Below are 24,396 nucleotides of genomic sequence, written 5' to 3' on the forward strand. Positions count from 1 at the left end.
CCAGTTAGATTTTCTCTGTTAACATGCTGTCTTCCAAACCATTTATGTTATCCATCTATGGAGATTTCTTCCCAGTGTTTGAACACTTTGCAGGAGAAATTATCTCTTATTCTTTGTGTTCTCTATGCCTGGCGCAAGTCTGGAAGGGCAGGTGCTTGATAATGTTCACAGAATGAATTTGTGAATGAATGGTTTAAGTAGGTGATGGCGTGGTTTTGTTTATGTTTACTTTTTGAGGATGGGTAACTGGGAGTGTGATATATGACATTTGGAAAGAATAACAAAAACAACATAAGATTTTTAGATGAAGGCCTAGTGTAACAGCTCAGTGGCCAAATGCTCACCTAGCATGTGCCAGGATCCCATACGGGTACTAGTTCATGCCCTGACTGCTCCAGTTCCCATCCAGCTCCCTGTGTATGGCCTGGGAAAGCAGTGGAGAATGGCCCAAAGCCTTGGGACCTTGAACCCGTGTGAAGGACCTGGAAGAAGCTCCTGGATCCTGGGTTTGGTTCAGCTCAACTCTGGCCATTGTGGCCACTTGAGAAGGAACCAGCAGATGGAAGATCTTTTCTTTTCCTTCTCTGTGAATCTGCCTTTCCAATAAAAATGAATAAAATCTAAACAGACAAACAAAAAACCCCAATATTGTTAGAAAAAGTGTTCAGATTGCTAGGCCAAAACATCTTGGAAATTTAGTTTTCATGACCGATTTCACTCCACAGAGAGTCTTGGATTAAATGTTAGGAAGGCACTGGTCAATTTTAATATCTAGCTATACTTTACAAAAAAATTAAGCTTGGTGCATTAGGTAAGATGGAAACAACTCTACATCACTATAAAAACAGATCATTGGATCTAATTTGTAAAAATTAAAAATCCCTGTATAACAAGAAGAGAAATTGGAGGGTTTTTTGTTTTACTTTCCGTAACTTTACTAATTATCATAGATATAGAGTACTGAAGAGAAAGTCATAGAAATAATAACTGGGTCACATACAAAAATTTCTTCTACAGTCTTTTTTGGATTATCTTTGGTTAACAGAAATTTTTATATAAATTGGCTTTACCATTGCTATGCAACTTGAATTGACTTAAAAAGTATTCTTAGAGTATAGAAAAGGACAATATATTTTTCAGAGAATTATAATTTTTGAACTTAGGTTACTAACAAAATTTTTAGTTCCCTGAGTCCAGAAATATTGTAACAGAGGATGGATGGTTTTAATAATTATATATATAATATATATAATTTTAAATTATATATGTGAATGTATATTTATGTCTAAGAGTTAAAATATTTTATATTATGTAATAATTCGAACAAGTTTTTATTTGAGATTTCAACATGGAATATAATTCTGAAGGAAAGGCATTTTTACATTTACAACCTCAGAACTATACAATATATGACTCTCTATAACTTTTCAGTGTGTTTTGATGGATGGACTTAGGATGAATGGATGAGTGGCTGTCTGGCTGGATATAAGAAACATCTTATAGCTAGTGCAAGTGATGTCTTTGGGCTTTGGTGTGACATTGTCAGCAAATCACCTTACCTCATTGTTTACTATTTTCTGAATTCCCAGAATCCAGGGAAAGTATTCTAATGTTTCTTAGCTATTCTCCAATTTTGTATATCTCTATTTTTCACCCGCTTTCCCCAGTTTATGACTTCAAAACAATTAAACATCAGAATTCCGCTAGAGGAAATCAGAGTTTCAAGTGTAAACATGTTCAGTAAGTGTCCGCTATCCCAAATGTATACAAGCTATGAATATTTATTTTATTGGAAATTAATTTAATGGGTTTTCCCAACTTCTCTTCCACCAGTTTCATCTGTTTCAAAATGTGTAGTAACTTCCAAGAAAAGTAATGGAACTACATGCATGAATGGTCACTGTTTACACATACCTAAATAAAACAAAACCTCTCTTCATAGGATGTTAAAATGGAATTTAGATGTAGCATTTTGCAAATGGTAATATAAGCCTGGATTCTTGTTGGGTAATAAAAATGAGAGAAAATTCTTAGTAGTCATGTATAAACATGCTACCACAGTCATCATAAATTTGAAAATCGTACATGATTTGCATTTGAATCAATCCCAGGAATTCAGAATGTTGTAAAATTGTTAATGCTTATATACGAATGCAGAGTCAAAATGTTGGGAAACAATAAACATAAGTCACCAAGAACAAAATATGTTTGGTGTTCATTACAGATCATTGTCAAAGTGTTCTAGCTGCACAAATTAAAAAAGCAGAAGTACTTACTTCTCTCAGCCTCTCAAGTTCTAGCACTGTATTTTCTAGCCTAACAGATGTTAAGCAGACAACTCAAAACCAATTTGAAAGGAGGGATTCTTGTTTCCTCCTGGATCTTCAATCCTTCTTTTTTTTTAATTTATAATGCTTGGATTAATGTTTAAGAGAGACTTAGAAATAAAAATAATTTAGAAATATTAGAAATAAGAAGTAGACATTGGCATTATCCAGTGTGTGCTTGTGTAAGGAGATTTTGAAGTGACAATTAACATCCATCAGATTATAAACCATTTATGTTTGAAGATAAGTAGAGAAATGATGGTAGTTATTTTCATTTTGGGGCTATCGAAATTTGGGAGAGGACCTGAGCCCAAGAAGAATTAAGAGGAGAATGGAAAAGAGTAACAAGAAAAGAACAGAATGGCACCCTGAATACAGAAGGACAACAGACCAAGAGCTCTTGTTCGAGGCTAGGAGAGGAGAAACCCTTGGTGGTACAAATCCTAGAAGGTTCAGAGCAGGCAGTCTATTGTGTCAGATTCTATAAAATTCTGATTAGAAGAAAGATGAGAAGATATAATTGTATTGAAATAGACCATTGAATGAGTTTCTTGATTATCTGGAAAAAAGATGCATTTGTTTAATGAATGAATGAATGAATATATATTGTTTTCAAAAATGAAGTAAGGGTGGAGAAGCAGATGCTTAGGAGCTTAGGAAGTGGATGAAATGTTTTCAAGATCAATTGTTGGGTACAGAAAAACTTTTATTCATTTATTGCAAAATATTTATAGAATAGCTACAATGTGTCAGAAACATCTCAAGACACAATTTTAGTTTTTCATTTTAATATTCATGCAGATTTCTTCTATTACTTTGATCGCTAGGTCACTAGGCTTCCTTTCTTTGGGCCCTCTACTTAAGTTGGGCCACTTGCTCTTATTGTCACACCTTTGACTATATATTTCCATGCCTCACATAATCTCGCTTTGAGTCAACCTACTTGTTCACCATTTCCTCTCTCCTGCACTCTCTCTCACTGTTTATAGTGTATCAGCTCCAATAATCCTTTGACGCATTGGAGCTTTTGATTCATTGGTCCTACTCTTTTGTCATGATCTTTTATTCCACTTTGTTCTATGTTCCTTTCATAGCTTGAATCACTGCTTTGAATACACCCTCTTTCTTGTCCTGATGTCAAAATACTAATTATATTCAACTCCGCATTGCTTGGTTTATGCCTATGTGGTGAGACTTGAATGAAAACACAAACATGCAACCCAGTATCACCTTGACGTTTTGATTTCTGACTTCCAGCGGTCTCCTATTGTGCCTACTAATCTTATTATGCCTCTCTGGTGCATCTAATACTTCACTTCCCTATATGATCATCACTTTTTTCTTCTCCTTCAAATCTACAACACTTTTTCCATTCTTGCTTTCTGATGATGATTTTGATTCCTACTTCAAAGAGCAAACTACATCAATCAAAAGGGAACTATAATATCTTCTATCACTATCTGTGCTCATTCTTTCTTATTACGATGGCTGGTCTGGCCACTCTCCGAGTTTATACCCTCCTTTACTGCCTTGCCACCAAACCCTCTCTTTGACTTAAAAATGCTTCTTCTGTTTGCTAACTCCTGACATCAAATTTTCCTTTGAAAGGATCACTAACATTGGTTAACAAATAGGCTGTTATTTGCTATAAAAGAGTGTCTCTTTCTCCCTGCCTCTAGTTCTATTAACATTCTCAATTCATCTCTAAAGAAAAAAAGTCCATATTTTTCCTCCTCCCATTCTCTTTTTGAGTCCAATTCTGTTTACTCTTACTCTCAACATTCCTTAGACTTCTCTTGTCAGGGTTATCAGTGAACCATCATGTTTTTAAATCCAAGGTCATTATATAGTATTTTTCTTACTTGACTTACTGCTTTTAATATGCACACTTTCACCTCTTCATAGTAATTTACTTGGCTGTCAAACATTACACTCTCTTGAGTTAACTTCTACTTCATTGGTTTTTATTTTTAAGCCTCTTTCTGCTCATCTCTTCTTTCCCTCCCTAAATGTCGGAATGTTTTAGGACTTAATCCTTGGACCTCTTTTCTTTCCTGACTTGCTTTTTCCATCCTTAGGTATTTTTCCCAGCCTGATAGATTTAAATACTCTTTATAGTCTAATGACAGGAGACTTTGGTCAACAGCCACATCATCCTTCCCAAACACTGGGCTTCCATTTCTGTCTGCCTTCCTAATTTCTTCTGGGTGTCAAAGAAGCTTCTGAAACCAAAATATTGTAAAATTGATCTCCATTATCTCTCATAAAGAAACCTGAGTCTTCCCCTTCCAACTCAGTGGGTGGCATCTCCATTCCCTGAATAGCCTCAGTCCACATCCTAATACTCCGTGACTCCTCTGCTGTTTGAACATCTTACACTAGGTATAACAGGAATGATTTTGCTCTCCCTTCAAATGGTACATTGAACCTAACCTCTTTCCATTGTCCACACTCCCACCACCTTGGTCTATGCCATCTTTTCTTTCTCATCACTGCAACATTGGATCGCGGGTACCTTGCTTGCATTCACTTCGCTTCAGACTCAAGAAAGCACAGACTGTGTGCTCAAGAAAGCAGATGGAAAAGTTCAGGAAAAACGTGTATTGTGTAATATAAACTTTTTTTTTTTTTTTTTGGCTCAGATCTCTTTGCTTCCCACTCTTCACAGAGTCAAAGCCAAAAACCTGAGAAAGACCTGTAAGAATCTGCCAATCTGCCCCATTACTTCTCTGGTTTCACCATTGGCAAGTCTCCCCCTCTGTCATTGTACTCCAACCATCTCATCTCCTTCCTGTTCTTCAAACAGCCCAGATGTTTTCTTGCTCTAGGACCTTTGCAAATCTTTTTATTCTTGTTGGTAGTTTTTTTTCTAAGAGAACCACATCACTATTCCCTTACCTCTGCCAAGTCTTTATATAAATCTCACATTTTCACTAGGCCTTCAAAAAATGTAGCTCACATTCCAAAAACTTATCTGCTTTGATTTTTGAAAGAATAATTAGAGCTTCATTTATTTTCATGTCTCATTATTTGTCTCCTTCAATAGAGTATAAGATCTATAAAACCAGAAATTGTTGAAGGTTTTTTCACCGTTGTGTAACTAGTGGAAGCTAAGTGTTTGTTACATATGTGTTAGATATGTAAATCAGTGAATAAATGGGAACACAGAAGTGAATTAAAAGATAAATAAATCACTGTCCTCATGGCATCCTACTTAGAAAAATAAAGCAAAATGAAAAGTCAATTACATAATCTAGAGACACAGATACAGTCTCTGAGGGAAAAGCGACATCCGTGGCAAATTCATCTTTGTTCTTTCATATCTTACGATGGGGACATTTTAAAGACTTTTATACAAAGGAAAGAAGCTGCAATGACAGAAGAGTTGAAGTGAAGGCATTTATATAAAGATGTAGGGGAGCAGGCGTTCTGCACAGTGGTTAAGACACTACATGGGGCCCCTGCATCCTGTATCAGAGTTCTGGTCCTGGCTCTGCTGCACCCTGGGAGTTTCAGGGGCACCCTGGGAGGTAGCAGATGATGGCTCATGTACTTGGGTCCCTGTGGGAGATGCACAATGAGACCCAGGCTCCTGCCTTCAGGCATTAAGTAGTGACCCAGTGTGAAGATCTACCTTTCTCTGTCTCCATTTTTCACCTCCTTTCAAATACAGAAAAAGGGAGCAAGCTAGCTGAACAACTTTTTCCTCATAAAAAGTAAAGCAGGATCATGCATTAAGAAGTTGAATGCCCTGCAACGTTGAGATAAAAGGAGCGTTAGAAGAAAATGAGGCCAACCATGGAAAGGAGCATCAATGTTTAAAGAACAAGTGAGATTGGAAAGAGCACGAAAGCACGAAGGATAAAGGAAGAAAACACAAAGTGACTATTTTCTGATGAAACATATTTCCTCACCTGTACACGTGTACTTACATACCTAAGAGTTTTACAATGTTAGGGTTGTCAAATTCCGCCATGAGGGCAGCCTCCCTCTGAAAGTCGGCCTGCATGTCTGCTGAGGCTTCTTCTTTGAGCATCTTTACTGCTACCATGGTGAAAGGCTCATAGGGAAGTAAGCCTGGGGCCCTGGGAGATAACATTTTTGAGAACATGAGAGAGAAATCTTTGAGATCAGCAAGATCATACATATCCATGTTGCATTTACCATCACTGGAACACATTCACCCACACATGCAGCCTCTGCCAGAGGCATGAAATCCTAAGAAATTGAACATAGTGTGCTGTACTTAAAATTTCTGGGTTCTGATTAATAAGCATCATTGAGGGAGACAGGAAGTACGGTGCAGCAGGCTGGGCGGCCACTTGGGACACACACATCCCCTATTGGGGTACAGGTTCATATCCCAACAACTTCACTTTTACTGCAGCTTCTGGCTAATACACCCTGGGAAGCTGAAGATAATGGCTCAAGTGTTTGCATCCCTGCACCCGGTAAGGAGACCCGGATTGAGTTCTTGGCACCTGATTCCTCCTGACTCAGCTCTGGCTGTTGTGGGAATTTGCTCAGTAAACTAGTAAATAAAAGACCTAGATCTCTCCCCTTCTCACTACCTCTCTTTCTCTCTCCCTTTTTCACTCCCTTCCAAGTTAGTGAAAAATAAACCTTAAAAAATGTTTGGGGTTATTTTCAACAGAGATGAAGATTGAAAATGCATTGTTTACCCAGTATAGGAATTCTAAAGTGCATAGACCTAAAGGGGATTGTGGTTACCATCCTAACCCTTTCGGCCAGAATTGAAATTCCTCAAAGTCAAGGATAACGACTTATCTTTATAGGGGTCAAAGTACCTCAAGTAACACTAATTATCTCTTTGATTTAGAGCTGTTGGCTAAAATATGGCTTTAACCTCACTTCTGGTAGTCCTATTATGCAGGCCACATGAAAACGAAGATCTCACGCACAAACAAATATTGAGAACCAATAATACGCAAAGTACCCAATCGTGCTTAAAGCCAAGGCCATGTTTTCTGGGCTAGTTGTGTCGGTGGCGTGAAATCCATGCAGAGAAGGCATTTTATTCCAATTCACACAAAGGCAGTCAGTGGGCTAATGCTGGCCCTAATAAGTATTCCAAGCTCAAGCTCAATGTTTTCCTGATTTTTGTATTTTTTCCTTTTAAGTGTTGTTATTCAACAAACATCTACGTATACCAGTTCCTAAAATAAAACACTAGGTAAAAGTAAACTATGAATGAAGGAGGGAGGGATAGCAACAGAATACAGAGGTAAATCTGAGAGTTGTTTACTAAAATCTATGAACAAATTATAGTTAAATGTACAAAGTCTTTTCTGCAAAGGAAATATGATTGAGCTATTAATTTCTTATGTAAACACATATCAGTGATGCTACATTTTGATTTCCTATAAATTACTTTTATATCTGATAAATATTTTCTACATATGTACTTCCAGTTCCTTACAATAAGGGAAATTATGAAGGTTTATAGCAGGGCATGGAGTACAAGTAACTCATTTGACATTGACTATTATATTTAGGATATATACATCAGGTTAAGGGTTTGATAATTATTTAGACAAAACATTTCAATGCTGTGCAGTGGAGTTCTTTTTTTTTTTTTTCATGGATAACTTTACCTTGCTTGAAAGACCCTTCCAAATGCCCCCTCTCCGATGTCTCTCACATATTCAATGTTGTTCCTCGGATATTCCAGGCTGAGTAATTTTGGATTCAGCAGGAGTGGCATCCTCTGATACATGGGGTTGGGATGAAGTCTGTCTAGCAAGAGCTCAGAAGGCAGTGTGGTAAGGGTTACTGCTGCTGATTCCCTGCAGGTAGGACAGACAAGTTTGGTCAGGAACAGACAAGGTCATTATTCTCAGACTGAGATTCCAAAAGACATTGTTTATGAGTAAACATAACAAATTATACTATGGCAGCCAAAGATCCTTCTGCTTGAGAGCAATAAAGTATTTTGTTTGGTCTGGAGTCCAAAAGTACATTTCTCAGGAATTTTGCTAGCGTTTCAACTGGAAGTCACAGGGAGATTGGGAGGGAAAAATGGTGAACAGGGGTAGTTATTCCTGCTCCCACTTCCCTACCCCCAATACTGCTTCGATTTTTCTATGCTGTGTAAAATTAAGCTTAGGACACATGATACTATGCAAAAAAGTCACTAACATTTTTATAAATCATGTTGGAGGTGTTTAATTTTGTACCAAGTCTATGCATATAAAGGGAATGGCAGTGATTGCATTCCCAATTTCAATGAATGATGTAGATTTTAAGCCATTACTCAGTGTAATTAACTTAAGCTCACCTCTTTTTATTCTTCCATTCTTTTCTTCTTCTGCAGCAATAGAGAGTGCTTATGGTGAGAAGCCCAAATATGGCAAAGCTGGACATGATGGAGATGATCACAGTCATGGAGTAGGTAGGTGAGGCAGAGAAGGAAGAGGAGGAGGAAGAAGGCAGATTTGGAATGTCCACACTTGGCTTTGAGGATGTCATGGATGGGAATGCTGTAAGTAGACAATTATTCTTTTCATTTATTCTGAAACCTTTAAGAAGTTGTGATGTTCAACAATCAGCAAACCACAGTTAATATTAAGAGCATGTTTAGAAATCTAGTTCTGCTTAGTTATCTGTATCTATTAAGACAAAACCCAAGAATCCAACCACTTCCAGTTGTATATAGCCAATTGATAGACACACAATTTTAAAGATGAGAAGCAGGTACAATATTTTTTCTAAGATAAATGCAGAGCCTGGACTAGTGTCCTTTATACTGCATCATATTGCTTATGACATGATGACAGTCATGTGAATTATTAAAAATATTATCATAAAGTTATACTGATAAGATTGTCTGGAGCTGAGCATTGTTTTTTGAAAGCAGATGTGGATATACTAATATCACAGAATGTGGAATTCAGGACAATGAGGAAAGAAGGGTGCATTATTATGTAAGGGTCTAATTCAGCAAAGATGATATATAAATATCCATATGCCACATAATATGTTCTCCACACATTCTTCAATGCTGTCTCTATGACAGAAAATGTGATTTTGTCTTGCTGTGTCCTGCTTATTTCACTATGCATGATAATCTCCAATTCCACCCACTTTATCACAAAGGTTCCTTTTATGGTTGGGCAATAATATTTGTGTTTGTAAACCATATTTTCTTTATCTATTCACTCATGGATGAACATTTATATTGATTCAATATCACTGCTATTATGAGTAGTGCTGCAATGAACATAGGAGTATAAGTATTTCTTTAATATGCAAATCAGTGCAACATTATGGAAAATTCTCAAAACACTGAAAATATATCTACCATATGACCTGTCTGTCTTACTTCTGGGAAGATATCCAAAGCATATGATGGAGCTGAGCTTCCAGACATATTTACTGTCAGTTAGCAAACAGAATCCAAACAATGAAAGAAGATGAAAAATGGAAATTTGGGACACAAATGAATAGCAGTTGATTCATTTGAAAACTGAACTGTTACCAAAGCTGTACTTTAACAGGCCAACACAACAGAAAGACAAATGGAATCTGCAGTACTGCTGGAAACCAAAAGATTTCACACTAATCCCATGCTGTGTAGAGCTCAAAGTCTGATTAAAATTTTACTTTAAATCCTCTTAATACAGTGAAGAAAGACAAAAACATGAATGAAAGGATTTTTTAATAATCAAGAAGAATGCTTGGTAGCTAAGAGTGAAAGTGTACTCTAAAAGGAGAGAATAAATACCTATATTTTTTCAATTATTTGTGGAATACTGACAAATCCTATTGTGAGGCTATACAGCTAAATCTTTTAAAAGTAGAAATTGTACAGATGTGTTATTTAGTCAAAAATCATTTAATAAAAAGTGTACTCAGTAGGATAGCTTACTGAAAAAGCAATAACTTATTGATTAAAAAAAAAAGTTGGAGCATAGCTGATAGAAAATAAGAAGAAATTTCCTAACTGCAAAAAATTTGACCCAAAACGTGTTAAATGATAAAATGGCAGTATTTACATTTGACTTTAAAAACATAAGTAAATGAACTGGTTATTTAAATAAAGAAGTGTCATTGAACAAGACACAGTAACTACAGAAAAAACAAAAATAACTGCAAAAAAGAAAATTGGTGACAAAGTCAAAAGCATATTCAAGCAGAAATTTTAAAAGTTAGAATACACATACCACAAACGACAGAAAAATAAAAATGAATGGTTGGCCATAAAAGTGGTCTGAAAGTATAATTTTATTTTTAAAGGACTATAAAGGTACAAACATAGAGAATTAAAAATGGTGAAATTATATCAGCAGATTCAAAAGTCAGTAAAAATGAGATGTAATTTAACATGCATTTTCATTTTTAAATCTTTAGTACCACAGCAGTAGCGGATGTAGCACCCTTCCAGGTTCCAGGTGTCTTTAGCATTGGCATGTAAACTGCTCTAAATCTTCATGACCCAGAACATCCCTTGGTTTCATAACCCAAGATGGATTGGGAAAGGGAAGCTTGAGTTAGAAAGCTGTGTTTACTCTTCATAATCCAGAAGCAGCAGTTATTAAAATAAATGTCTATTTTCTGTATGTATGTAGAGCTCATTCAGCAATTCATTCCTAGTACAACAATAAAAGAATATAATGTAATTTATAAGGTTTATCATGCAATCTCATTAGTACATGTAAGAGAAATTTTTCTCAAAAACATTATTATAATACATGCCAAAAGAAACATCCATAATGACTTAATAGGTTTTATTTGAAAAAAAGTGCAAGAGGTTACATAATTTGAACAAAAATTTTACTCTGTGCATCTAAATACTCCTTTATTTCATAATTATTGTGTTTCCAAATTATTACTTTGGATCTATTGGCTGTGATCTTTCCTAGGGTTATGTCAATTATGTCTTTGAATCCAGATAATCTATTCGGATTTCCATTGTGTTACTTTTCCATCTTTTTTTTTCCTGTTCTCCCCAATTTTATCTCATTTTCCTCATCCTCTGAAGAGCAAGGGACTTTATTCACTCATGCATCTATATATTAATGCTTTTGTTAGACCTGTATTGTTAGATATCAGAAGTACAATGGTGTACTTGATAAGTCTTTGTTTGCCATGAGAAATAAATCAGTAAACTGATAGTTGCAACAATATGTAAGTGTTGTAAGAATAGTAAGAATGGGTGCTCACGGGCCTCCATGAGTAGTACCAACTCTATTTAGACATACAGTACATAATGATAAGTTAAATGTAGATGGTGAGTAGCAAAGCCAATTGAAGACCTCTATGGTCTGGGTGTTTGGGTTGCCCCACAATTCATATGCTGAAATCAATAAGGACACAACCCTTGTGAAAGAGACTGCTGGCCACATAAAAGATGTCTGAGAGAGCTAGCTCTGTTTCCCCTTGGCCATGTGAGGTTACAGGGAAAGGCAGCCATGATCATGAAGACAACTCTACAGCAATGTCTACCACAACTCCAGTATAAAGGTTTAGGAGAGTGTGAGAAATAATTTTTGTTGCTTATAACTCACCCAGTGGAATGTAATCTGTTTTGGAAACCTGAGCAAACTGAGACAAAGATATGTGCGCGCATGTGAGAGTTGGGTATTAAAGGAAGAGAGTGGAGTCAGGGTAAGCAGAGCACATTGTATGGAAGAGAATTAGCATGGATAAAAGTCTAAGCCAGGGAATTGCTATGCTTTTCTAAATTATTGCTGAAAGTTTAAATGATTGAGTTGGAAGGTACTTATAGGTAAGTTTGCAGATGCCATATTTAGCTCATAAAAGTCTTGCATATGAATTTATATAATTTGGGCTGTTCTGTAGCAAATAGAGAAAACCTGCAGGGTTGTAAGCAATGGGGAAAGCATATATAGGTTTTGTTTGCTTGCCGTTTTGTTTTGTTTTGTTTTGTTTTTGCATGAAAAGATCTCTTGGCTGCAACTCTGACTCCATTGTGTACCTACTCTCATCATGGCTGACTTCAGGCTAGCAACATAAAGTCACGACTGCAGCGTCAGGAAGAAATGCTCACAAACACACTTACATTGGCTTTCCATCATACACATGTCAGGGATAGACCTGAAAGTTTCTTTATTCATCTATAAAGATGAACAAATTACACACAGGAACAATAACCAGACTCACATTCAGTTACTCATTTCCAAAACCAGAAACTTCAAACAAGTTAAATCACATCTATACATATATATAAAGGAATGTCACGCAGAATTCTAAATCCAGATAATACATTTTTCAGCTGTCCTGGCAAAAGAAAACTACTGATATGCAAGGCCTCAAGGACTCTGCTACTGGAGATCTCTGATTTGAGGATATGTATCAACAGTCTCCTAACTAAATAAGAATGAAATCAGAGACTTTAGAAGGGAAAAACACAAATGAAACACTAAAAGATGTTTACATAGTGCAGTGAGTTTTTTAAAAATCCATGTGTAGTCTTTCTCTAATGGATACTTTTCATGAGCTTTTGGAAGAGCACTTGTGTAAACTAAATCCAAAGGGACAGTGATGGAATTATTGTGAGTTTTGTCTAGTTCCTCTGAGAATCTACAGAAAATCATTCTGTGTGGAGGGAGACACCTCAGAGAGCTAGAGAGATACCTCAGAGAGCTAGAGAGATAAAGGCATTCTAAGAATCTCATTGGATAAGAGAAAATGAGGAATAAATAGACTGTTGTAATTTGCTAAAAGAGAAAGTATCTGGCTATCAATTCATAATGGAGCAGTAATTATGAGCAAGAAGTAAGGAAAAGAAAAAGAAGAAGCAAAAATAAAAAGAAAGGAATATATAAAGGTAAGATAGTTTGTATAACATTCAAATGCATCAGTTGTTATATAAAAACATTAATAGAACTATATTCTATGAAATGAAAATTATTATGAGAGAATTAAACCAGGTCTGTATTGTTTTTTGGAAAACGAAACAGATGAAGAGAATTCAGATCAATGTAAATACAAAGAAAGAAGAGTTACCAGCACCGATTTGTCAAGTTTAAGGTTAAAAGAATGAAAATGAATGAATGACGTTTTAGATTGGTAGAAATCTTAATCCAAGAAGAGGATAAAGTGTTATGAATCACTACATCTCCTAGAATATATTTGAAGCCAGCTATAAAAATTAAAAATTATCATATAAGCAAAAAGAATCTGATAAAATAATTGATTTGGGATCATGTAGTGAAAATTTTAAGTTAGGAATCAAATTAAGTACATTAGTAAACCCACGTGTGACTCAAAAGAGTATCAAGGTCGTGTGATTATTAGATGGCTAGCAAATAAAAAAAGCCTTTGTCAGAGAAACAATACTATATGGTAGTTCTTTTTTTTTTTTAAAGATTTATTGTTATTGGAAAGACAGATATACAGAGAGGAAGAGAGACAGAGAGGAAGATCTTCCATCTGATGATTCACTCCCCAAGTGAGCCGCAACAGGCCGGTGCACGCCAATCCGAAGCCGGGAACCTGGAACCTCTTCCAGGTCTCCCACATGGATGCAGGGTCCCAAAGCTTTGGGCTGTCCTCAACTGCTTTCCCAGGCCACAAGCAGGGAGCTGGATGGGAAGTGGAGCTGCCGGGATTAGAACCGGCGCCCACATGGGATCCCGGGGCGTTCAAGGCGAGGACTTCAGCCGCTAGGCCACGCCGCCGGGCCCTATATGGTAGTTCTAACTAGATTCTGATGTGTGTGCTGTGTTCAATTCTGGACATTCCTTAAGCTCTTTTACAACAGTAGAGGGTAAATGTACAGATAACTAAGTCAAGATCAAAAGAAAAGGTTGAAAAATAAAGCCTTTTAATGAGGAGGAGAGATGACAGGGAGTTAGGTACTTGTCTCCGAGTATTTTAAAGGCTGTCCTATGGAAGATGGATTGAAGGAGTAGAAAAGCCATCAGTTGTTGAAAGTTACACAGTCCAAATATCGTCCTCTGTAGCAACAATATTCTAATTTTTAGGAATTCCACAAATGGATAAAGAAGTGAAAGGGGAATATCTTTGCCAAAAACATTGTAGAAAAGATTCATTCTAGAAGAGTTTGAGTTAAACAATCGTTAAAGTTATTTCCAACTCAGCATTTACACACACACACACAGTCTTTACGATTCTAGTGTGGACAAAATGATGGCTAATCATAGACAAATAAGCACATATTCATCTCAATTCAGGCCTAAGTTCAAATCATCACCTTGCTTGAGTGATTTCACATTGTAACAAGCAAAATTTTTGTCACTAGACTTGCTTTTGTATTGTTTTTGTTATTTTCCAGGATACGGTTTTGTAGGTCTAAGTATTCTTCCTCCCCTTTCCCTTCCTCTCCTCATTCCGCTCGCATTACTTTCTCCCATACTATCGCAGTAGTATAGTATGGTGGCGCTGCAGGCATAGGCAAAGGTAGAAGGTGCAAAATCTAGTATCATACTGTCAAAGTACATTTAACTGTTTTATTGAGAGTCTTCCTATTACTCTGGAGTAGAGATGCATACTGCGATGTATCTTTACTTTCCAGTATGCTAGTGTCCATTATATAGTTCATCTATGAGAATATATGTATGTATTTGTTTATCTATATATCTATTTGCGTTCTACGCTGCGTGAAGACTATCTTATAACAGAGAACATGCATGGTATTTGTCAGTTTTAGACTGGCTTATTTCACTGAGCATTGTGGCCATGGTCCTCCATGGAATACTACACAACATTAAAAAGAGTAATATTCTACTATGTGTTACTAGGCTTCTTTTAAAAATAATCAATAATAACAGAATACAAAAGGTAGAAGCAGCTAACTAAGAAAGAATTAGTTAAGTGATCAGGTCAGCTTTACAACATTTAAAGTTGGGGACATAAAACTAGTAACAGAGATGTAGTAGGTGAAACACTTAAGGAAGTAGACTGTGTAAAATAGAGCCAGAATCAGACAGAATGGGGTTGAAGTGCTGACTCTGCTCCTTTGGGCAAATGGTTAATCTTCTCAAGCTGAGTTGGATATATATCAAGAGGCTATTTATAAGACAGTTGGGAGAATCGGAAGAGAGAAGTTACGTAACACACTATTCAGTTTTGATTTTGTGCACACACTCCTTCACTTTCCTTGCCTAGGGAAAGTAAAGGTGAAAGAAAAAATAAAATCATGTCATCATTCCAAGAATTAAACCAGATTCTACTTGGCTCCCATAAACACTTTGAAAGAGCAGAAGACAGACTTGCTACAGTTTCTACAGTAAAACAAGTCACATAGAAGAAAAGTGCAGGGCAGTGTTGGCCTAGCAGATAAGCAGTGTAAATGTTAAATGGAATGGAATTTATAAACATATTATGTGCTCAAAAAGATATTTTACTTCCTCAAAAGTAAGTTGTAAAAAATATAAAGTACTAAAGTTCCTGGACCTGTGTTCAGGTAAGAAGGGGATAATGTAAAAGATAATTTTAAAAATCTTAACTCTTTCATCGCTCCTCAAAGGAAACTGGTACTTTCCTTTAGAATTTACTCAGAAATCAAGAAACTTCAAGAGCTAAATGAGGATTTCAAGTACTCCCAGGGAACTCAGGATGTGGTGCCTAGGCAGAGTGCCCTCTTTGCTCAACTATTTGCCTACCTAAGGAACCAGAGACAATTTCTTTGAAAATACTTCGCTTCAATTCAGTGAACATGTGTTCAGATACTCTGCACAACATGTTCTGATAAAAGCATCCATTTCTTACAATTACACCCATTTTCTTACATGTAGCAAAGATTTCATAAAACTGTATTTCTCGAAGATTAGAAAATCAGCTATTGTAGCTAGCTTATCCTTCCTATAATTTATTTATCAGTGTAAAAGGCAGAAATGAGGAGACTTTCTAGTGTGCACTGCTGCTGTCTACTTTAGGGTGTGAGGACCACAGCTTCCACGCAATGTTGACTGGATTAGTGGGTAAAAAATCCATAAAAAGTGCAAATTATAACATATCTCTTTCATTTCTTCAGTTTGGGATAACTATTTGACAGACATTTATGGTAATGATTTTTAGGGGTTTCTGTAGCTACACTGTTGAATAACTGGTTGTTTGAAATCAGGAGCATTCTTCCTTTTAATATTTTAAGTCTTTGTCCTTTAAGTGAGCTGGTAAAGTTAAGTCCTGGCACTTAGCCAAGAACAGAGGAGATTAGGCCTGGGATACGTATCACCGGAAGTCAGTATGATTTAAGCCTTAGAATACTACCCAGAGGAAGTTGGCTGACATGAAAAACTCTTGTAATATCATCCTGAGGATTTCCGCATTCTGTCTTGCTAAGGCACTGTCAGTTACACTTTAGTTTCTAGGGAACCCTTTTTGGTAAGCATCTTTCTTGAATTCTTTCCTAGAGATTTTGTGATGACCTTTTTAAAACCATTTGATACTGACTCTGGAAATTAGAGGTCTTAAAAAATTCTTTATCTTGCAAAAGAAGGAACTGCAGTTACAAATAAAACCATAAGTCAGCTCAATGAAGAAGTAATGGTGTTGACTTTCATTTACAAACAGGCGATACAAGACCATGAATATAATACCAGAAGGTGAATTTGTAGACATCATGGATAAACTAGACTAACACCCTGAAGTGGGAGATATTTGTACACTCATTAACTATAGTGTATTCTCTGGGCTAATGAAGGTGGTACATGAGATGCAGAAAGATCTCGCTTCACGTTCTACTCTGTAAGTAGGGCAAAAAGTCTCAGAGATTCTCCATTCTCCCTGAGACATTATAAAACATGAGTGGAAATACGCATGCAGGAATCCAATTACATACACGTCAAGTTTCAATGGTACAAACAAAATTACTTACTTGTTAGGTTTTCTTTTTTATAATCTGAAGGGGAAAGGATAAAAATGTATTTAAAGTGAGCATCCAGATATTTCATGTATTTTGAGAGAGAGAGTGCCAAGAAGTGCAAGTTCTTGTTCAGCTTTTGAATATGCAACTGGAAAACATTCTTTGCATTCAAATGTGAAAGAGTTGCATCTTTGAAATTAAAGCCTCTGTTAGGGATAACGACATAGCTGCTTACAAATGAAGTTCATTAGAGCAACACGCAGCAGTTCAATTCCGTTTTTGTGAGATCAGCATTTTCAAACATGTGGCTTTTTTTTTGCATGCTTCAAAATCCTCTTCACGGGCTAAGAAAGGGGACTTTATTCCTTGATTACCACTCTTCTGACAACATATGAGATGTTTCTTAGCCATTTTTTCCCCCTGCGCATTCCAGAGAACACTACAAGCTCTCATAGGAGTCCCTATGAAATAAGGTAGGATCTCAAGCAAAAGTTAATTCCATTTTTAAAACAAATGGAATGCATCTTTTTACTAGCCTGTGCCATTAGGGTAGCATTAGGATTCAGGTATTAGGAATCTAAGACAAGCAGCATTCAAAATAAAATTAGCAATGCCTGGGAAACTAGAAGCCTTAAGTTCACACTTTAGTTTCTTCAATGGTAAATTTCTCCTAACCCCCAAAATCTTGACGGAACTTTTTATTACCTAAATATGGCAGTCGGGTGCAGGCCTTGGGGTCCCAGTGCATGCTGGGAAGCTTGCTGCAATCTGGCTCCAGGAGCAACTGCATCCCAAATCTGAAGAGTCCTCCGAGGGTCTTTTCTTCCATCGCCGGCCATTCTCTTGCACAGAAAAGCTCCTTCACGGCCACACAGTACTCTCTAAAATATAACATCGAGAACAAAACTTGTTGAATCATGGCATATGAAAGTCACATTTGCAGTGGAGCCTCAACTCTGCTTTCCAAACATCATCACAGTACATTGTTCTTACAAAAGCACTTTTGTGAAGTTTGTTTTACTGTGTATTACCCTAGATTTTATGAAGTATGAGATAATAGCCAGTGAGATGGAAGACTATCTTGTTTTCCTAAACATAATTATTCTACTAGGGAAAACACGTTTTCATGTTTTAACGATACTAGCTTAGGAATGGTTGATAGGTCTTCCTGCAACTTCATGCTAAAAATAACTACAAAGGAACATAAACAAGTACACAGAAGTTAAACATACACATTGATAAAGTCATGTTTAAATCTGAATCTAGCCTGGGAACGTGGTCTAGGATCTTGGCACGATTGGACAGGGTTTGAGGAATGGAATCACCATCTCTGAAAGCTTTGTCCCTCAAAACAAAACTTCACCAGTTCCCTGACAGAGAACAGAGGGTGTGCGTGTCCTCATCCAGAGCTTTCTTGAGAAGCAGCAACCTGTACCAGGGTATCCTGGGTTCCTTTCTGGAAACACTGAGGTAGTGTCTGTGTGGAGCTGAACCTGTTGTGTCATCAACATGTTTTGCAAATGAAGGAGGCAAAGAAGCACTAATTAGATCAGTTGAGATTGTGTGAATTGCCATTCAAATCTGATAGAAAATAGCACAGATTGCACATGAAAAAGTCTCGTTGATTCCAAATGAAGATACATGGGATTCTTCACAAGAAGAAATCACACGTAGAAGTTAATGATAATAGCTGATGTTCTTCATTCACTATCTGAAGTATGCCATGGAGGAAATTACATGTGTACATACATATGTGTGTAGAAACATATCTAAATGGATACATGCTAAAATGGTGTTTTTTAAAATTATATATAGTTTGTCCAAAGGACCCCTATGGGCTAAGTGAGCATATACAGAATGAAACAGCTGTGCATATGCTTTACTCGGTGCACAATAACGTTTGTGAATGTTAACAACTGGATTTCGAATTTGGGGACCAGCAGTCAGAGAAGGGGAGAGAATACAGTGAGAAGCTGAATGTGAGGCCTGCTACATAGCTGGTGTTTTCTGTTGGGGCCCACCCGTGCACATCGTTTATATTTAGAGAGCACAGCTAAATTGTAGGACACAAGGAAAAACATTCTGTAGTTCACATGATATAGCAGAAGCAAAAATTTGGGGGAAATGATTATCCTTTTTAAGTGGAAGTACACATTAGAGAGTGGTTTGGGATTTGCTTTGTTCTTACTGTCTTGCATTCAAGCACAGGTTCTAGAGTACAGTGTCTCACAACAACAAAAATCAGTGAGAAATGAAAAGGTGGACTGAAAAGCAGGGTATGAGAGCAGGACAGTAACCCGACAAAATGAACACGACAAGGAGAAACCAGGAAATAAAGTTTTCACGTCTTCAGCCAAAATTGTAAATAAACAACAATCCAAAAAACACATGAATGTTCAATTTGTACCAACTTTTTAGTCAATGCAAAGATAAAGGACCAAAGAAACGAAAATGAGAAAACAGTCTGAAAAAATAGGGAGAAATAAGCTAGAACGCCAGAGTACCAAAAATAGTGTAGCCCAGGAAGAAAACCTGAGTACAAACAAAACTAGAAAGAATTAAACATGAAATATAAAAAACTATTTTAAGGGGTAAAGCGTAAAACTTACTGAACAGTTATTTTTTTAAAAAAATATTGCTTAAATCACATGGAAAAAATGATGGAACATGATTATTCCCAAATAAACTCAACAGATATTTCCAATCTCAACAATGAAAAAAATAATGATGCTATGATTTTCAAGAGAAAACAATGTTTTTTTAAAGAGAAGTGGAAGTCAGAATGACTTTCTGTTTCCTTTTCATTATAATATGGTAAACAAAATGTTTTTGATTGAGTTCATAGGGATAATTGAGTGTAACCCAAGACTTAAATATTGAGCTAAAATTAAATACATCAGGTTATAGAGAACATGATTTACAAGTGATCAAAATAACACTGATTACACCAATTTCAGATGAAAGAACAAAACATAAGCAAGCAAGAGAGGGATGAAAATGTGGAATGTAAGGAGAAAAAAAAGACTTTTAGGAAATGGATGACAGGGAGAATCAAGGATAAATAAATAACTTCATCCAAAAAATTTCAAGTATGTGATTATGAAATTAAAAAAAGCCAAAAGTAATGTCCCCAATCTAAGCATATACAAATATAATGGAATCATAATACAGTTTATAAATTTTGAAGAACAAATGTGGAAGGTTCAGTAATTATTCAATCACAATTAGGCCTAGTGGGAATATCCCATTTTAAAATTGTAAATTTCTTTCTTATTCATGGCACTGATGGACTCCCATAGGCTGATCCCATTGTTTCCTTTGCCCATGGCACATAACACCTTTAAGGTTATATATGAAACACATATTATGTTAACTAACCTATCCCAAATGCCTGTGATAGTGACTGTAGACCAGCAAATTAATATATGTTAAATAGATAAAATTCTTTTTAGTCACTAAAAAAGGTACACATTATCAAACGGCTATTTATAATTAGAAAACCATGAGCAAGAGTATGTTCTTAAAAATCTCACAAGAAAGGAAAAAGCAGAATGTAAAATGGTGCTCTTTGAACCAGTTAGGAGAATAAACACAAACAGAATCTTCTATGAAAGACATAATAATAATAATAATAACAATAATAACATTTATTAGCCAGGCAAAGAAGTACAAATTGAAAACATCTAAAGAGCATTCCTACTGATCATTTATTTAATAAGTTGAATTTTAGCTCAATTTTTATTGGCACAGATAACTACAGGTAAATATCTTTAAAAACCCAGGGTGAGAAAGTTCAATGCATCATTATTTACCTATTGGATTATGTAAGATTCACTAAAGTGCAGAAGAAACTGGTTTTTAAATTACTAATGATACTAATATTTGCGTATTACATGAATGTATACTTTAAAGGGACTGTATCTTAAATGATTTTTGGAATTGTTAATTACATATCAAATTTTAAAAACCTTTAGAAAACACAGAAATTAAGAAAAAGCCTTTAGAGTAACTTTTCTGGCTCCAATGGGAATGTAATATTTGACCATAAGGATTTTTAAAAGGTAAAATGCTTTTCTACATAAGATTAAAAATTAGAGAAAGAATGTATGATACAAATACTTACAGATTTAGGAGATAATTATTCTGATCTAATAGAGTACTAAAAGGAAGGTATTATTTTCTAAAGTCATACTCAGTAAATTATTTTCAATCCTAAAATCTTTCATCCATTCATGTTTGCTGAGCCAGGAAATAAATGTTGGAAAGTTAATACCACATTTTGTGCTAAAATGCCAAAATAAAATTTAATTTTAAATAAAATACCTATGCTTTAAATATATTTTGAAAACTATTGATCTAGCTGACAGACTGAGGTTGTTATATAGATACATACATAAATACTGCACACTCATTCCCTGGCCCACTCCTCAAATGCCCAGCAAAACTGATGAGAACTCAGTGCAGGTTTCCCACCAGCAGGACAAGAATCTAATCACTTGAGGCATCACCAGTTCCTCCAAGGGTCTGTAATATCAGCACGTTGGAATGAGGAGCTAGAACCCAAGTGTTCCCATGTAGGATGCAGGTGTTTTGACTGCTAACTGAATTCTAAAGAACTCTAAATTACTAAATTTTGAGAAAGGGGCGATCCCATTTTTAAAAAGGGGTATGTATTATTTATAGATCATGTGATTTCTTATACCAGGACTATGAAAATATCAGCCATCCATCTAATGGAATTCTATAAAGTGGTTGATAACAGCTGATTAGATTAAATAAAATAACTATCATGTACTAATAATTGCTCGTGAATAAAATGGAAATTTTACCCGGTTTGTTGACAGGAACAATTATTTTCAACTGACAAAACTTGGTTCCTCTCAGTAATTAGAAAGTGTGTTAACAAAAACATTGGAATAACAAAGGATTGCCAGGTTAGAATCTTCGGACAGCTTTTTGCCTGGAGCTGCTACCTGACGTTTTGCTGTTAATGAGTGCATAACCTTGAGTGATGTCAAATCTCTACAAGTTTCCTTCCGCTACCGTAGTTATCCGAGTTAATTGGTTTAGATGCTTAAGTCATATTAGGAGGAGCTTGCTCCTACTTATTCCCTCTCATAACTATGTCCACCTTAGTCACACAAATAGGTCAAAACAGCAATAAAGTGATCTGTTTTTATGGAGCAACATGGATCAATATCAGAAACTATACAGTATGCTTAACAAAAGAATTAGAAAGTAAAATAGTAATTCCTGTGTGATGCTGCAAATGTGAAATCCAAGAATGAACAAAGCTAATCTGTGGTTAGAGAAATCAGAGCAGCAGATGCCTTTGGGGAAAATGAGGCATTTGTTAGACTACAGGGGAGCTTTACTGGTGGTGAAAGCGTTCCATGAATTTTGGTCTGACTGGGATGGTGATTACATAGGCATATTCCTTTGTGAAATCTTTGACCTATATGCTGAAGAAGGGTGAAGTTTATTATACATAAACTTTGCTTATGGCACTTAAAAATGTGATTGAAATGACTATGAAATTATACAGCTCAACTCTAATATTTAAAAAATATAAGGAAATTAGTAGTATTTTGCATTTCTACATTTTGTGGGCATTCTGACCTAGTAGGACAATTATACTGTACTTAGTACTCCTGTTTACAAGATTATTTACAACAGAAGAAATAGTTGTGTGAAGGAAATCCATGACCTTTAGTAACAGTTATAACAGATCTGGTTAGAAGAAATGGCATACCATATTCCTGCATAGGAATACTCTTACATAGGAATAATGCAATTATACCAATTCCTTCTTAATTAGCTCTATAAAGCTAGTGTCATTATAATCAAATTCAAAATGTAATTTACATGCTGACATTGACAACATTTCAGATATATCTGAGTGGGACAAATGCCCAACACTATATAACAAATGAACACATTCAACTCAGCCCAAGCGAAAATTACACAGAAAACTTCATAACAAGATCAACATGCATGTTTTAACACAGTGACAAAGGCAGAAACTAAAACTCTACAAGAATGTTTGATTTGATTAAAAAGTTAATGTTTTAAGAATGTCAAAAATAACTTGCTTAAATAGGTTTTCATCTCTTAGAGGCACATGCAAAATGTTTATGAATTAAATAATATGATGTCCATGATTTTCTTCAGAATAAGTGATTTGAGGATGGTAGTGTAGGGCCTGTGCAGGTAGGGAAGGATATAAATTCACACTTGGTTATTGATCCTACAGGTGAGTGAAGGGTGTGTGGGCATTCATTTTACTATAATCTTTACTTTTGTATACACTTGAAAATGTTCATGATTTAAAAAAAATAAAATAGCCAAAAAAAAAAAAAAAAGAAACCCAATGTATTTTCTGAATTGGGAGAATAATTTGTAGAACAAATACCAAGAGAATAGTTGTATCTTATGAGTTGATTGGAGAAGATGAAGAGTGTTGTGGAAAAATTAGTAAACCTACAACTCAAAACTGCAGAAGAAACATCTAAAGTGGTGGCATAATATATTCAAGATTCTTGGACTCTATATTCTGAATTTTTGTTTTTGTTCTATTTTTTATATGTACAATGAAGTCCTGCAGAATTCGTAAGGAGAAAAATCACAGTGACTGTCATGATGGTGGACAGCATATTTAGAATCTGTTTTCTTTTCCAGCCTTGTCTATAATGTAGGACTTATTTGCCAGAATGCCACTTTAAAAGTATAAGTATTCCATTGGCCCCTGCAAATATTACAAAGGTAGTGCTAGTGACGAGATTGACAGAATCTAGTCACATTCCTTTGCTGGTTGTACTCCCTATCTAATTATACCTCTCTATACAGACACACACACACACACAGACACACACACACACACACAGCTTTCTAGCTAAAACTTTTTCCTTGGAGAGAGAACAAAAGAGAATGTATCAGTGAACCTCGAACAGACATTGTTGAGGGTACTATCAAGAAGCCTAACCCGCAGAAATAACAAGCCATGAAAGTGACAGCAGAGATAAGACTTCACATAACAGCCATGGCAACTGAAACTATCGAATTTTCTGATCTCCTGAAAGATCAAATTTGACTTGCGCTCGCCCGCTCTTACACCAGTTCTCTTCTTGGCAGTAACTTTGGTTTCATTCACCTGTTTCTTCTTCCTATAGCCTCAACATTGTGGAGTCTTGAGATTTTAAAATGTACCACATGAGCAGAATACCATGTTTTTAAGTAAAGAAAAATTATATTACTCTC

At 35.8% G+C, this 24,396-nt stretch overlaps 1 protein-coding gene across 1 annotated transcript in view; it reads right to left on the reverse strand.

Moving 5' to 3' along the window:
- MUSK (muscle associated receptor tyrosine kinase) overlaps positions 1 to 24,396 on the reverse strand; it is an 87,792-nt gene that overhangs the window by 926 nt on the left and 62,470 nt on the right. The window contains exons 10-14 of the mRNA XM_004580909.3: positions 17,845 to 18,020; positions 17,152 to 17,175; positions 8,626 to 8,827; positions 7,943 to 8,134; positions 6,264 to 6,412 (exon numbers count right to left, since the gene is read on the reverse strand). Coding sequence (XP_004580966.2) covers positions 6,264 to 6,412; positions 7,943 to 8,134; positions 8,626 to 8,827; positions 17,152 to 17,175; positions 17,845 to 18,020 — 743 coding nt within the window. The remainder of the gene's footprint in view (positions 1 to 6,263; positions 6,413 to 7,942; positions 8,135 to 8,625; positions 8,828 to 17,151; positions 17,176 to 17,844; positions 18,021 to 24,396) is intronic.

Source organism: Ochotona princeps, chromosome 14 (assembly GCF_030435755.1).
Source record: "Ochotona princeps isolate mOchPri1 chromosome 14, mOchPri1.hap1, whole genome shotgun sequence".
In the NCBI taxonomy this organism is placed as follows: Eukaryota; Metazoa; Chordata; class Mammalia; order Lagomorpha; family Ochotonidae; genus Ochotona; species Ochotona princeps.